Genomic DNA, 16068 nt, shown 5'->3' with positions numbered 1-16068 from the left:
AATGAAAGCTAATCACAATGATCCGATCGTTTGATCTATATGCCAATATGACCTCTTACATCTTTATCCTCACGACTTAAAAAACCTAATCCTAAAACTAATCCTAATCTTAATCCTAATTGTAAGCACCCCAAACCATGTGTTCATCAAGGGAAAATTCCCGTACACTTGACCTCAACAAATTAATTATTATTATGATAATGATGAAATCCAACGGCTACGAAGAGTCGCAGGAACTGAGATCAACGGCACTGGGAGCATCTTCGCTTAAACTGCAGCATTCCGCCATCCGTAGTCCGGAACCCAATTCTTCCCGATGAAATCTCCGGAGACTCTCCAAGATCCCCGATTCGGATATCCCGATCTCACCCATTTTACACGACGTCGTTCTACGTGCTTTATGCGGCGGCGACGCTTCCTTAATCAGATATGAGTTCCCCTTCCCTTCCTCCTGGCGAACGCACGCCGCCACCGCTGATAGAGGCGGAGCGCGGACGTTGCGCTTATTCGACGAGCGATAGCGATCATCATCCTATCAACGAAACACAAAACACTCGCCATCGTTAAAACCCTAGAATTTAACAATCGCAAAAAAAAAAGAAAAAAGAAAAAAAGACTTTATACATACATCGGACGCAAAACAAGAGACATTCTGAATCCTGCGCTTCCTCGAAAAAACCGCTTCACCACTACACGAACTACTCCCCGACGGCGGAGCAATTTGATTCTCCTCCACCACCTCCTTCCTCTCCTCAACTTCATCACCACATTTGAGGCAGACCGCCAGAGTCGGGCTCAGAACAGGACCGGTAGCAGCCCACGGAGTCGGCGAGTGGCATCCTCCGCATAGCAGATATCTGGAATGCCTCGCCACGAGAAAGTTGGCGGAATGAACCCTAGCATCGCAGCCCCAGCACAATCTGGCCTTGTCCGATTCACAATAAATCGCAGCCTTCGATCTACACAACTCGCATCTCTGCATCATCTTCAAAAACATAAAAAAAAATCGGAGAAGAGAAGATAATGACGATCAATGGAAGAATTTTGAAAGAGTAAACAGACGAAGAAGAGAGAGTTAAAGAAGCAACATCCTCTTTGCAGTCAAAGCGCAGCACTCAAGCCTTGTTTTTATATTCAAATTACGAAAATGCCATGGTGTGAGGCCCTCTGTGATGGAGGGCGAATTGGGGATTTCAGGTCATGAGATATTATTCTTTTTTTGTGTGGCGGAAACGACAGCGTACCATGAAGTGGCAGGGAGGATGCCACGTGTCGGAGGCTAGGAACCCCCGGCGACATATTTTGATTAGTTGGTGGTGACGTGGCGAGATCTGATTTGCCTACGTAGACGTAAGGTCACCTGATTCGCACCCTTAGGGTACCTCCTCATGGGCACCTCTTGGTCTCGGGAAACTGTACGGTGATTGAATACAAAGAATTTGGCCGTGTTTACACGAGAGATGAGACAAGTAAACAAATTGAATCCATTAGCGTGTTTTTCGATTTAAAAAAAAAAAAAAAAAAAATCATAAAATGATTCGTCTTCTTTTAGTTCCCTAACATTTTTTGTTGAATTAATTAATACATTAAAAACAATTAAAAAATAAAAAAAATACATAAGATATTGAAGCATCTCTATTATAATAATTCGATCAAATATATCCAAAATAATCACTAACAAGAAACTTTTTTTTTTTTTAGGCAAACAAGAAACTTGTTTTACTATAGCAAAAAGGGTAAAAAGACGGGGAAAAAAAAAGACAAATTGTTTTATAGTGTTATTAGAGATAAAATTTTCTAATTCAGTCTGTATAACAAGTCTTATGCAACTTATTTGTCAATTGATAACATATTGAGTCAATTCAATCTTTCTTGTGTCATGCTAGATCGAGGAAAACTTTTGATCATTTTTAATTTTGAGAAATTTCATTATGCATTTGCTGTTTATAGCTGATAGAGTCGACAAAATTCATATACTTACTTACATCAATTTATTTTTTTCTCTTGGTAATAAATACTTCAAGAATGTCGATTTTGAAATAATTCATCCCCATTCCTATCATAACAACAAACAAGTGTATTGAAGCAGTTTATATAATAAATTTAGAGGAAACAATTTTTTTTTTTGGGTTTATATTTGGAACAAGAAGAATAAATTTATCAAGAAGCCGAGGATAATAAATTTATCAAGACACTTGGAAACAAAACAAAAAAATTATATTGAGTCCAAAAAAATATAAGAGAAAAATGTCAGAATTAATAAATCTAAATCAACCTATTTACACAACTATGCAATAGATTTTTTTTAAAAAAATTATGGGCCCTCCAAAACAATATACCTGAATCATATGACTTGTATGCCTCTTAATAGTTATAGGAATGGTTCTGTTTGCGAGTTTTGATATTTTATTAATATAATATAAACATATATTAGATAATTATGTGTTGATATAATATAAACATATATTAGATAATTATGTGTTGAGCCTTACGAGTATTTAATTCGAGCAGTAATCGAATAGTTCACTAAAATTAGATGTGATGCACTAAAAAAAAACACGCTTATTAGCGACAAATAATTAAAATTTGTTCATAATTTTAGCGATTAATTAAACCAAAACGTCGCTATCAGCGACTAATTATAAGACTTGCGTCGTTAATTCAAATTAACGACATTTTTTGAATATTAGTCGCTGATATTAGCGACGAATATTTTAGAAACGTCGCTAAAACTGAAGGCGACGTTCACAATCGATGATGTTCGTCGCTATTTAGTACGAACTTTAACAACATAAGTCGTCGTTAATTATGTACACAATCACATTAGCGACTAAATTATAATTTTCGTCGCTAATAGAGACAAAATTATACAGTTGTCGTTAAAATTAGGGACGAACAAGTAGAAATACGTCGGTAATTACGACTATGGGTGGTTTTTCGGTATACCATATTAAAAATATTGGTATGAAAAAAATTCATATCGATACCGATAACGAAATTTCGAAATTTTGGTATGGAAAAAATCCATATTGATACCGTATAGATACCGAAAAAAAATTTGGTATACCAAAAAAAATGTCTGTATATCGAAAAAATTTCGGTACGATATGCCAAAAATTCGGTATTTTAGTCCGATATGACAGCCCTAATTACGACTAAATAAATATTCCGTCTCTATTTACGGCTAATTAAAAATATATGTCTCTAATAACGACGTATACTAATTTTGTCTTTAATAGAGACGAACATAATAGAGTCATCGGTATTATCGACGAAATATAGAAGGGTGTCGCTACTAGCGAAGAATGTGTTTGCACGTCGCTAGTATAATTAACGTCGCTAATAGCGACGGTTTATTATTTTAGTCGCTATTTAGCGACGTATAATTTATTCAAACGTCGCAATTTGCAACTAAATAAATTGCAAAACGTCGGTAATCTTCAGATATTTATGTCTTGCAATCCTAGTCGCCTCACTTTTTTCCCCTTCTTCCATTTTCATCTTTTCCCACGTCAAACCATTGCCCTTCGCCGTTCACCGCCCAATCCCGCTCGTCGCCGCCCCAAGCCCGCTCCTCGCCGCCCCGCTCGTCCATTTTCAGATAATAAGGTATATATATATATGTACGTATAAATGTATAAATCTTTCAAATTTTTTTGAATAAACCATTCATGTCGTAGTTGTCCAAACGTGAGAGAAGTTCATTCACTTGAGTGAGGTATCCAAGCATTTTATCTTCCTTCGTTTCATAATTCCCATTAAATTGACTGACGATAAGTTGGGAGTCGCTATGTATCGTCAGTCTTTTTGCTCCTACCGACAAAGCCAATTTAATTCCCATGATGAAAGCTTCATATTCTGTCTCATTATTCGTTGCAGGGAATAGAAATTTGATGGTATATTGAAAGTTATCTCCCTGTGGGCTCTCCACAACTATACCTGCACCGCTTTTTGTAGAGGTTGATGACCCATAGACATAAACCATCCATGTCGAGGTGGAGCTTTCTTTTTGAGTTACTGTTGTGACGCCCGGGGCTGAAGAGGCGGGGAGTGATCGCCGGTGCCAAGAGGTTGCACGGACAATGAGCGGCTCCTGAAAGGCTTCTAGGCGGAGGGAGACATGAATGAACCGATCCCGTGCCGGAATGAGAGGGGATTCTGAGACTGTGTAGGTATGGGACTACATAGTTGAGGAGAGATTAAAAGATTTCATATGTACTGCTCATATCAAGAAGGTGCATCTTCTTTTCGGAAGCTCATCACATAAGAACTCCAAAGTTAAGCGTGCTTGACTTGGGGCAATTATAGGATGGGTGACCCCCTGGGAAGTTTTCCAGGGTGCGTGTGAGTGAGGATATAAGCACGCTGAAAAGACTCGTCTTGATATTGTGGGTCGTTACAAATGGTATCAGAGCCGACCTCTCTTAGTACGGTATGGTTCGGGGATGAACCAAGCGGAAGCTGGTGGGCATGTGACGCCCGGGGCTGAAGAGGCGGGGAGTGATCGCCGGTGCCAAGAGGTTGCACGGACAATGAGCGGCTCCTGAAAGGCTTCTAGGCGGAGGGAGACATGAATGAACCGATCCCGTGCCGGAATGAGAGAGGATTCTGAGACTGTGTAGGTATGGGACTACATAGTTGAGGAGAGATTAAAAGATTTCATATGTACTGCTCATATCAAGAAGGTGCATCTTCTTTTCGGAAGCTCATCACATAAGAACTCCAAAGTTAAGCGTGCTTGACTTGGGGCAATTATAGGATGGGTGATCCCCTGGGAAGTTTTTCAGGGTGCTTGTGAGTGGGGATATAAGCACGCTGAAAAGACCCGTCTTGATATTGTGGGTCGTTACAACTGTCATCTCTACTAGAAAATTAGCCAGAAACTATGCTTTAATCGCTGGACGCGGGCGATATTCAATTCCATATTGGCTCAATTCGACAGCCCGCTTAACCATTCTTCCTGATGCTTCAGGACTCGAGATAATTTGTTTGAGAGGATGATTTGTGAGTACAATTATTGGATGAGACTGAAAGTAAGGACGTAATTTTCTCGCTGCAGTTACCAAGGTCAGTGCCAGTTTCTCGATCTTTGTATATCTTAATTCTGCTCCGTGTAAAGTTCGGCTGATATAGTACACTGTTTGTGCTCACGTCCTACTTCAGAGACCAATACTACACTTACCGCCTTCGCAGATATTGCTAGATAAATCAGCAGGGTGTCACCTTCTTTTGGTTTTACTAACAACGGCGGAGAGGTCAGATGTCTTTTCAACTCGTCAAATTCTTGCTGACACTCTTCTGTCCATCGAAAACCTTTTCCACTCCTCAACAGTTTGAAGAATGGTAACCCCTTGTCTGTAGATCTTGAAATAAATCGGTTGAGGGCGGCCAAACGTCCTGTTAATTCCTGGATGCCTTTCACACTTTTCGGAGGATTCATGTTCAAAATTTCTTTAATTTTTTCAGGGTTGGCCTCTATTCCTCGTTCTGACACCATGTAACCAAGGAATTTGCCTTCTCGTATGCCAAAAGTGCATTTATCCGGATTAAGCTTCATCCTGTATTTTTTGAGTATACTGAAGCATTTCCCAAGATCTTTCAAGTGATTAGATTCTTGGGTACTTTTGACGAGCATGTCATCTATATAAACTTCCATGTTATGTCCGATCAAGTGTTCGAACATGGTATTTACCAGACGTTGATAAGTAGCTCCAGCATTCTTCAGCCCAAACGTCATAACATCATAACAATAAATCCCCCTATCAATGATGAAACTTGTTTTTTCCTGGTATTCTGGTGCTAGACCGATCTGATTGTATCCTTGATATGTGTAGTGACCCTGCATTGAATCACCTACTAACTGGCAACTAATAACATGCATTAAACTTAATAAAGCAAGAATGCTTAAAAGAGTAAAACATGCGGAAACATAATCCATAATTTACATATCAGCTTAGTAAAACATATCTAGGCTTAATACTATAGTGATACAACCATATCGAAAAGCTTAAAAGTAAACATTATACAGCTAAACAAATCCTGTTGTATAAAATCCTCTGAAGAGCTTCGGCTCCCTAGTCCTGCCTCGAACTACCGGCTCCGTCCATCCTGCGACCTGCCCCATGGAATAGGGTGTCCAAGATAACAACTAGGACGTGAGCGCTAACGCCCAATACATAAATATGAGTAAACATATGTATGTGATGCATGCAACATGATGACTGGTAAAGGGTCATCTGAAAATTCATGCTCAGTACCGGCGCCACATGAGTGCTGCCACCGCACGGATCACTACAACAAATTTTAGATTCAACAACATCTAAAAGACAACGGTTTTGTGAAAAAATTGTTGTCTCTTGACCTTTCACAACGGATTTATTAAAAAGTGTTGTTGTTTTCCTTATTTTGATAAACAACGACAACGGATTATAGCCTACGACAACGGATTTTAAATTTGTTGTCTATGAGCGTGTTTTTTATGGCCTACGACAACGGATTTTAATATCCGTTGTCTATGAGCGGGTATTTATATAGACTACGACAACAGATTTTAAAATCCGTTGTCTATAAGAGGGTATTTATATAATCTACTACAACAGTTTTATTATTTTGTGTTGTAATAAAATTAAATTTTTCTTTAATTTTTTTAAAAAAATATAATAGTTAACACGAAAAGAAATCACAAACACAATATTTCTTCCCACTTCTCTCGTCGCGCTCACAATCGACTACTCAATTGCCAAACCCTAGTCGTCCTCTTTGCTTACCACCTCGCCGCCGCAGCACTCCAGCCCAGTATTCGCCGCCACCTCGCCGCCGCAGCACTCCAGCCCAGTAGTATCGCCAGATGATGAGGATGATTCGTTTGGTTCAAAGCTTGTTGGCAATTTTTGCTCCGATTTCAGTTTGTTTTGTGGTTTTTTAGTTTAGATTCGAAATATTCAAGTTCAACACCGTAACATCATATTCTTTCTCTGATTTCGTTGAACGTTACTTGAATTTTTGGCTCATATGTGTCTACTATTCCAATCTTCTTTACTTGCACTAGCCGCATATGCTTCGGAATCTGGTGAAGCCGATCGACTTAGGAATCTTGCTTCCCCTGATTGAAAGGTTAGATACATTTGATTCCATCTTTTGACAAGCGGATTCCTTGATCTGTTTTCTTATGGTTATTTATGTTATCTTCAGGAGGAATTTGCGCAGTATGTTATTGAAAAACAGAGAAGTTTACTTGAGGTCATGGCAGATATTCCCTCAGCCAACCCTCATCTCGGTATTTTCTTTGCAGTTTTTCGACGCCAGCAGGTCAGATTTTACTCTTATCTCATATTCCCCAAAGTAAATATTTATCTTACCGGTCCTTTGTATCCGCTTGAGTAGGCTGCAATTGCTATGTCAAATGCAATGCTAGCAACCATATAATTGTTCTTGCGTATATTGCTCCTTGCCTTTCATTTTCTCGTTTTATTGAAAAATCTTCGTGAACTCAAGTTCTCCCATTGTTTTCTGGGATTTCACCATCAAGAATCCATGTAACCTGTGCACTAGTTTATGAGAAAATGCCCACAGGAAGAATTCACAAGGGTGCCTGCTCAACGTGGATGAAGGTATGTTTCTCGTTCTTGAGATAAGGTTATATACTCTTAAATATTTTCTTAATTTCTTGTGATGCCAAAAATTCAGTTATTGTTTTGACCCACCAGTAGATTTTTTGATTGATGGTGCCATTCGATGCACACAATTTTTTCCCTCATTTCTCAGGGAATCTTCTTATTTGATAGTTATTTCTTGAATCTTAGCTTTTTCATCTTTTTAGAATGATGTGCCTTTGGAGGAAAGCAGCAACTGCAGTTGGGCGCCAATTTTTGTTAGAACTTCAAACTTCAGGCTTTCTATTGATCCTAAAACACCCATAATAATGATCGGCCCATGGACTGGCTTGGCTCCATTCAGGGGTTTCGTACAGGTTTTTGTCAAAATATTTCGTGTAGTTAGCCTCAATAATCTTGTTTAAATACTCAAAACGATTTTTTTATATTCCGATGATTATGCCATAAATGCTTATTCATGTTAACAGGAAAGATTAGCACTGAAAGAATCTGGGGCTGAACATGGTCCTGCCGTGTTATACTTTGGATGCAGGAACCGAAAGACAACAGATTTGTTTATATTCCGATGAAATGACATTGTCATTTCCCTAACTGTTACAGGAATGTTTCTATTGGTTCAGAGATTTACTTTGGAAGCAACATTTCCATACGTCTTCTTCGGATTTCTTGGCACCCTTTCAGTGACACTCACTTAGGAGTTCTTTCCTCGGATTCTGTTTTCAGATGTCGCTTCCATCTTTGACATCTATTGAAAATTACTGATCTACAAGATTTGGCAAATAAGTTATGCTTATTGTGGTGCATTTTGTCGGATAATGGTTTGATCACAACCTCTGTTCCTTGAAAGGTTAAGACTGCTATTGTTCTTGACAATTTGTTTATCAGTGAGGCTGGTTTATGAATTACATTTTGATACAAAAATAGCATTCACGGGACTGGGATGTTGCGAATTAGTATAATTGCAAAAGGCTTTCCTCCTTTGCATGTGCATGGCTTCTAAAGAAATAAAATTGGAAATTCTTTAATTAATCCTTATCTTCTGAATAATATTTATTCTGTACAATAAAGAATATTTGTAAACATATTACATGATCCTTTTCTTAATTATCTGGGTGTCATTTATCGTGATATAAAGCTTAATTTATCATGATATAAATCTTAAAAATGTGTTCTATTATGATGTACAATACTCTTTTTTTGCAGAATGTTTGATTTTTCTGCAGCAATTGGGCAACCGGAACAGGAATATTATTTGCAACCTGGAGAACTTGGTCTTTCTGGAAATGCAGCAGCAATATACTGTTTATTTCTCTTTTGGGGCAGATCATTTGTGGGACAAGTTCAGTGTAAGAAATGCTTCTGGCTTTTTAGTTTTGCATGGTTGCCTGCAGAATTACTTTTTTCTTTATGGCTGATGTCTGAAGCTTGCATGTCACGTAATAAACTTTGTTATGTTTTTCATTGATAACGTGAATATCCATGGTCACGACGGCATGATAATTATTTAGAATTAAATGTTCATGATTGCTTGCTCTCTACACCTGTTTGATATCATTAATTGATATGTTTTGGGAAAATGATTGTCTGAAGGTTCTTTTGCTTGTTGGGAGAGCTTGCCTGCCTATTTCATTGATGTCTTCCAGTGATTATTGCTTATTGCATTACTCAATTTTTTGATGAACTGTCTTATTTTTGTGCCTTATAGCAACTTGAATTTTATTGGCCATAGCCCATATATGTTGTTATCTCCTCTTGAGAACTCGATTATTTAGCTATTTGATTTCCAGCTCTGTTTTTTCGAGTATCAATTAAGCTAGTATATTGATGTAAATATACCTCAAATTTTGTGAAACTTGTCAAATCACGTGGTTAATGAAAAAGAGAAAAACATTAGATACATAGGAGTAATTTAACAAGATTAAAAATCAATTTTTCGATGATGCTACTTGGAATCTACTTGAGCTGCTATTTGAACTCTGCAAAATTTGATTTGACCGAGATATTGTTGAGTTAAGATTAAGTCACTTGCAACCCTATAATGTTTTAATCTTCATGTTCTATTTTGCTTTGACATACTTTTTTGTTTAAGAGTATTGATTTCTTGGTTAGTGTCTAGCAAATTACACTTAACTTTATTTGATGGATTAAACACTTCTATTCTTGTATACTCTCGATATGATATCATCTATAATTTGCGAAACCCCATGGTAGTTTCCTGCAATTACCTTCTTGAATCAGTATCGCCAAGAAATAATTTATTATTTAGTCTTGCTTTGGTAATTATTAAATTTGTCTAGTCCTGGATTGATGTCTGGTTTGTTGAAGGAAGCATGAATATTTTTCTGTTTCAAACCTAAACTCTGATTTTTCTACATTAAAGATTATTTTTTATTATTATTAACTATAGTGGACATGATATCTGAGACTATGATTCATTTTATCAAATGCAATAATAATAATAATAATAATAATATTATTATTATTATTATTATTAAATCCTGAGAAAGTGTCATGTTCTTGTTATACTAGCTATCAAAAAACTCGAGGGCATTAGTTGTCACTGATTTAACATGAGCTTGTTATATTATACATTCATCTCTACTTTCTTGCTTGTATTTTTTCAATGAGACAGGTTAATTTCTTGAGTTTATCATGTGGTGGACGACGAATTACATCAATTCTTCTAACATTGCATGGGCACCGGATGTGGATTATGTGTAGCCAATGGAAACACTATAATTGGGGGTTTTCTGGAGGGGACATCTTCGTCTAGCCTCCCCGTCCGATTTTCCCAGATTATGAAGCCAGAAAGTGTTACCTTCTTCCGTTAATCATTTGATTTGAATTGTTTTTGTATTTTTTGTAGCGTGGATTGTATAATAATTTAATTTCGAGTGATTTGTAAAACTAGAAAATTATATAATAAATTTTATTTTTGAAATTTTAAATTTTGGTTTATTTATAATATTTAAATTTGTAAATTGTTTTTTTTTTATTTTTTATATGGAAAACGACAACGGATAAAAATCCGTTGTCGTAGGAATCTAAACCTGTTATAACTGAAGGTGTTGTTAAAAGTACACCCCTACCACAACGGATAAAATCCGTTGTCTTTTCTCTCAAAGACAACGGATTCGTGCCTACGACAACGGATAAAATTCGTTGTCTTTGAGGGAAAAGACAACGGATTTTATCCGTTGTCGTAAGGGCTTTATCCGTTGTCTTTGAGGGCAAAGACAACGGATTTTATCCGTTGTCGTAGGGGCGTGCTTTTAACAACACTTTCAGTTACAACAGTTTTTAACCCCCTACGACAACGGATAAAATCCGTTGTCTTTTAGCGTTTTTCTTGTAGTGGATCAACCTCTGAGTGCAACCTCACTCGTCTAGTACACCAGAGTAGTCAGACATACATGTCCCCACCGTCGCGGTACTCTCAGTGACAGATTATCAAGTATAGAGCTGAGCGGCTCTATAATCAGGTATAACAAGGTATATGCTCAACGTGTATGTGCACATGACATATGAATATGGAAAGCGTTAAATTATATATCATGCCACATAATAATGCCAAGTAAATGCAACATATAAACATGTATACTCGCTGGAAATCTCAGTCAATGTATACGTACCTCTAGGCTAGTTCAAGTCTAGTAGGATCCTAAGTTCCAAGCCTATATTCAAAAGTTAACCGTATCACTACACAAGTTCTATAAGCCTTAACTAAGCTAATAAGTACTCCCAAATCTTAAATAGATTTCCGGACCATACCTTCTTTCGTTGATAGCCCTTTGAAGACGCTAGTCCCGGATGACTATAACCACACATTGGTTATTCCAGAACTTATATAATAACCGATAGGGCCCTCAAGTGTATATCTCACACTATATAACTGAAGAAGGAAACTCGGAATTCGTAATTCAAAATGAACTCCGGAGACCCCTATTTATAGGCCAAGAATCCGGCCAAGATCGGAACTTCCAATTTCGAGATCGGAGCTTCCGATCCAGCTAACTGTGTGCATGCGTGACACGTCAGGATCGAAACTTCCAATCCGGCTATCGGAGCTTCCGATCTGCTCTACGTTTGACACTTGCCAAAACTCATGGCTGAGTCATCGAACATTGCTGGCAGCTGAAGATCGGAACTTCCGTTTCTGGATCGGAGCTTCCGATCGTGCCTTAGTTCCGAAGTTAACAAGCTCATTCTGGTGCTTCCGATCTGCAGAGTTCGGAGCTTCCAATCTAGGTTTGGAGCTTTCGATCTCGTCCATGTTTGGAAGTCCAATTCTTAACTCCAAAGTCCGATTAAACCCCGAAATTGGTTAATTACTATCCCTTAATCATGTTTAACATATTATTATCTTAAAATGTAAACTGGGTTACTACATTCTCCCCACCTTTATACATTTCGTCCGCGAAATAAAATCTAAAGAGAAATCAAGATATCAATATGAAACATCAAACCATGTTTTATTACAACAACTCTAATGACATCTTACATGGTAATTAAAAGTACAAAGCAAACAACTCGGGATATTCTGCTCACATACGGCTCTCGGTTTCCCAAGTTGCTTCTTCAACGCCTCGGCGCTGCCACTGTACCTTCACAAGTGGCATAGTCTTGTTCCGAAAAACTTTCTCCTTCTTGTCTAGGATACGGAGTGGTCGTTCAACATACGACAGATCTGACTCTAGCTGAACATCAGTAGGCTGAATAATATGAGATTCATCAGCTATGTACTGTTGAAGTAACGACACATGAAAAACATCATGTATACTGGAAAGATATGGTGGTAACGCCAAACAATATTCAACATCTCCGATCTTTTCCAGTATCTGGAAAGGCCCAATGAAACGAGGTGACAACTTGCCTTTCACACCGAATCTCATCACCTTCCTAAAAGGTGATACTCGCAAGAACACATATTCACCAGGCTCGAACTGAAGTGGCCTGCGGTGAATATTAGCATAACTGGCTTGCCAATCTTGAGCAGCTTTGATCTTTTGCTTGATCAAATCTACCTTGTCTACAATTTGTTGCACCAACTCAGGACCCTCGACTTGATGTTCCCCGACTTCATTCCAGAATAGCGGAGTACGACATCGTCAACCATCAAATGCCTCTAAAGGTGTCATATCAATAATCCGATGATAACTGTTATTGTAGGCAAATTCAATCAAAGGTAACTGATCCTGCCAAGACAAACCAAATTCCATGACAGTGGAACGTAACATATCCTCCAATGTACGAATCGTCCGTTCTGACTCCCCGTCACTCTCTGGATGATATGCAGTACTTAAACTCAGAGTGGTACCCAACGCCTGTTGAAAACTACCCCAGAAACGTGAGGTAAATCGCGGATCTCTATCACTGACTATACTCATTGGAATCCCATGTAATCGCACTATCTCCTGGATATATAAGCGTGCCATGCGATCATAAGAATACTCTCGGTTGTAAGGAATGAAATGTTTTGATTTTGTCAAACGGTCAACAAAGACCCAGATAGCATTACACTGACTTGAAGTCATAGGCAAGTGGGTGACAAAATCCATAGTCACATGCTCCCACTTCCATTCGGGAATCTCAAGATTTTGCAGTAATCCACCTGGTCGTCGGTGTTCAGCCTTGACCTGTTGACAAACAAGACATCTCAAAACAAATTGATACACACTCCGCTTCATCCCTTTCTACCAGAATCTGGTATCCACTAGAATTTTCTTTACCCAAAAATTGGAGATTGTGGCTGAGATGATTAAAGCATCATTATGGGTACCCGAGGGTTCTCCAGATCTTTGTCACTGAATGATAATCCACCTTGGATGATTCCAATTTCATACGTCGACAAGGATGTGGGGCTAGATAAATTGTTGGTTCCTTTTGCTACCCGCAGAAGGGTTTTTCTTGCATTGTTCGACTCGCCACAAGCAGAATCCCCAGTGATTACGACGATTACTCCTCCAGTGGGCAAATTTTCATTAGCTCGTTCAAGATGTTTCCCAGTTTCATCATGACGCTTTGGATAGTCACGTTTTGGTTGTTCGTCCCGACGCCTGTCATCTCGCTTCTGACCGTGGGACTTGTCCACAAAATTCCCCAAATGTTCGCGCTTTATGAGTTTTTCAATTTCTGCTCGCAAATTGAAGCAATCTTCTATAGTATGACCTTTATCTTTATGTAAATGACAGTACTTGTCCGAACGTTGGCGCTTTGGGTTATTTTTCATTGGGCGAGGGGGACGCAACAATCCTTGTTTTTCAGCCACTACCAGTATACCGGTCAGACGTGCATTGAGGGGTATATTTTGGAGGCGGGGGATCTGCTATGTTCGCTTCTCATCTCGCTTTATAATATCCGATTTATCTTCTTATCTCTTTCTTTTATTCAAGTAGTGTGGCTCTACAGATTCTTCAACCCGTATGTATTTCTCAGCTCTTTCCAGTAATTTCTCTAAGTTTTTGGGTGGCCTTTCCGCTAATTGATTCCTTGAACTTTCGATGGCGCAAGTTTTGCTGCATTATTCCAGCTAACAAATCATGGTTCACGTGTAAGACTTTGTGAACCGCATGAGTAAACCGCCGAACATAGTCTCTCAAACATTCCCCTTCTTTCTGAATGATTGTGAACAAATACGCTGCTGTTTTTGGGTATTTCTTGTTAATTGAGAATTGATGGATGAAACAGTCAGTAAGTTTCTCCAAATTGGCAATGGATCCATAGGGTAGCTTATTGAACCATGTGAGTGATCTTCTTGATAATGTTGTTCGGAAAATTTTACAGTAATCAGCATCCGTAATGTCATACAAATCCACTATCGTGTAAAACTTGTCAATATGGTCTTGGGGGTCACTCGTTCCATCGAACTCAGGTAAGCTGGGGATTTTGACCCCTTTTGGTAGCGCTACAGATAGGATGTCATCAGTGAAGGGGCTTCGACGTGACGGCAAGATTGCTGACGAATTCTCTCCAGTTACATATGTGCGAGACCCATCCTTTCGGGTTGGATTAGTAGTTTTGTTTTCGTCAGAGGTGTCGTGAACTGTGTGAACATTTGTTTTACCGTCTTTCTGAGTAGTATTTTTTTGGTCCCCTCAGGATCTTTGTCATTCACTTTAGACTTAGTTTTCTTTGGGTTTTCTTTATTAGGATCACGAGATGATGAACCCTCACTTTGAAACTTTTTCTTGGTGTTTTTGCACTTACGATATTCCAGGTACTGAGCAACTGCATCCTTTGCTGGGAGTGAGGCTGTGTTTTCCATTAGTGCAGTCAAGGCTTCATGGGTGAGAGTAATGCTTGGTGGTGCATTTCCATTGTTATTATTTTCTTGAGACATTTTTGAAGTAATATGTGCTCTCAATGACGTAAAGAACAAGTTCCCACAGACGGCGCCAAGCTGATGTGGCCAAAAAATACTTGTACCCAACACGTTGCTTTTGAAAAGTCTGGAGTATCAACAAATCCTTGTATTTTCCCTGTGGAGATCCTCAGTGGATTGTTCCTACGTCACAAAACAAAGTCAGAGGAGTCGGGAGGGTTCCCAACGAAGGAACTCCGACGCTCAAGTCAGTGATTACTCAAGAAATAATAATCAAGAGTAGAGCGTTATAGTGCTAAAAAAAGTGTGTACCTTAATAATGAGGTGACTTGAACTATTTATAGATATTCGGAGAGTTTCACAGGCTTAAGCCTCTTATGGGATTTTGTAAAATTCAGGGTCTACCTAAATTAAATATAAATAATATTAAAATAAGCTTGGGGCTTAAAAATATTTGGAGTGGACCTTCATGATTGGCCTCAGGCCCAGTTGAATTTTTAAGTGTAACCCATCAAATGTGTTTGTAATGTAAAATCTAGCTTACGAAGGCCGCCAAGCCCTCCCGCCGCCGTCGCGGCACACCTTCGTCTGCTCCGGCCACCGCTGTCCGTTTTTCCCGCCGGTAAGTGTTTAAGAATGATTAATTTTTGTAGTATAATTAATTTGTATGTTTATAAAATACCAAAAATGCAAATAATTTTTTTAAAAAAAATTACAAATTAATGTGTTTTTGATTTATTTGCAGCCGTCGCCGTCGCTGCCGGTTCTGCCATCTTCATATATATATATATATATATATATATATATATATATATATATATCTTTGATCACACGCACCCTAGGGTGCGTGGGGTTCCACGTGCACCCATGCCCAAAACAACTCCGATTGTCTTGAAATATTCACGGTAAGATCGTTTCGAAAATGCGAATCCAACGATATATCATATTATACAAATTTCAATCTCGATAGTTAGAAATTGAAAGATGATCGGAAATTAGGTGAAATTAGTATGTTTACTTTGGACTTAGATCTTGTAGTATGTTTAATTTGGAATTAGATCTTGTAGGGGGCTCCCACATCACCATATGCTATGGACTATGGTATAATAAATTTAGTAACAAAATTAATTTATG

General features: G+C 38.4%; 2 protein-coding genes across 2 annotated transcripts; one reads left to right on the top strand and one right to left on the bottom strand.

Annotated features, from left to right (window-relative positions):
* Window positions 1–201: 201 nt before the first annotated feature.
* LOC140884798 (uncharacterized) lies at window positions 202–1236 on the bottom strand. The gene is made up of 2 exons (XM_073291656.1): window positions 629–1236; window positions 202–532 (listed from the first exon to the last, which is right to left on the bottom strand). The coding sequence occupies exons 1-2, from the start codon at window positions 995–997 to the stop codon at window positions 218–220; spliced, it is 684 nt and encodes a 227-aa protein (XP_073147757.1). The 5' UTR covers window positions 998–1236; the 3' UTR covers window positions 202–217.
* A 5477-nt stretch (window positions 1237–6713) lies between these two features.
* LOC140882946 (NADPH--cytochrome P450 reductase-like) lies at window positions 6714–10520 on the top strand. Its single transcript, XM_073289208.1, has 7 exons — window positions 6714–7113; window positions 7192–7308; window positions 7529–7610; window positions 7820–7969; window positions 8081–8460; window positions 8817–8959; window positions 10246–10520. Exons 1-5 carry the CDS (start codon window positions 7055–7057, stop codon window positions 8180–8182), a joined length of 510 nt encoding a protein of 169 aa, XP_073145309.1. The 5' UTR covers window positions 6714–7054; the 3' UTR covers window positions 8183–8460; window positions 8817–8959; window positions 10246–10520.
* Window positions 10521–16068: the final 5548 nt, after the last annotated feature.

Source organism: Henckelia pumila, chromosome 2 (assembly GCF_033568475.1).
Source record: "Henckelia pumila isolate YLH828 chromosome 2, ASM3356847v2, whole genome shotgun sequence".
NCBI lineage: Eukaryota > Viridiplantae > Streptophyta > Magnoliopsida > Lamiales > Gesneriaceae > Henckelia > Henckelia pumila.
Note: the sequence above shows the minus strand (reverse complement) of the source record. Positions and strands in the feature narration are given on the sequence as shown.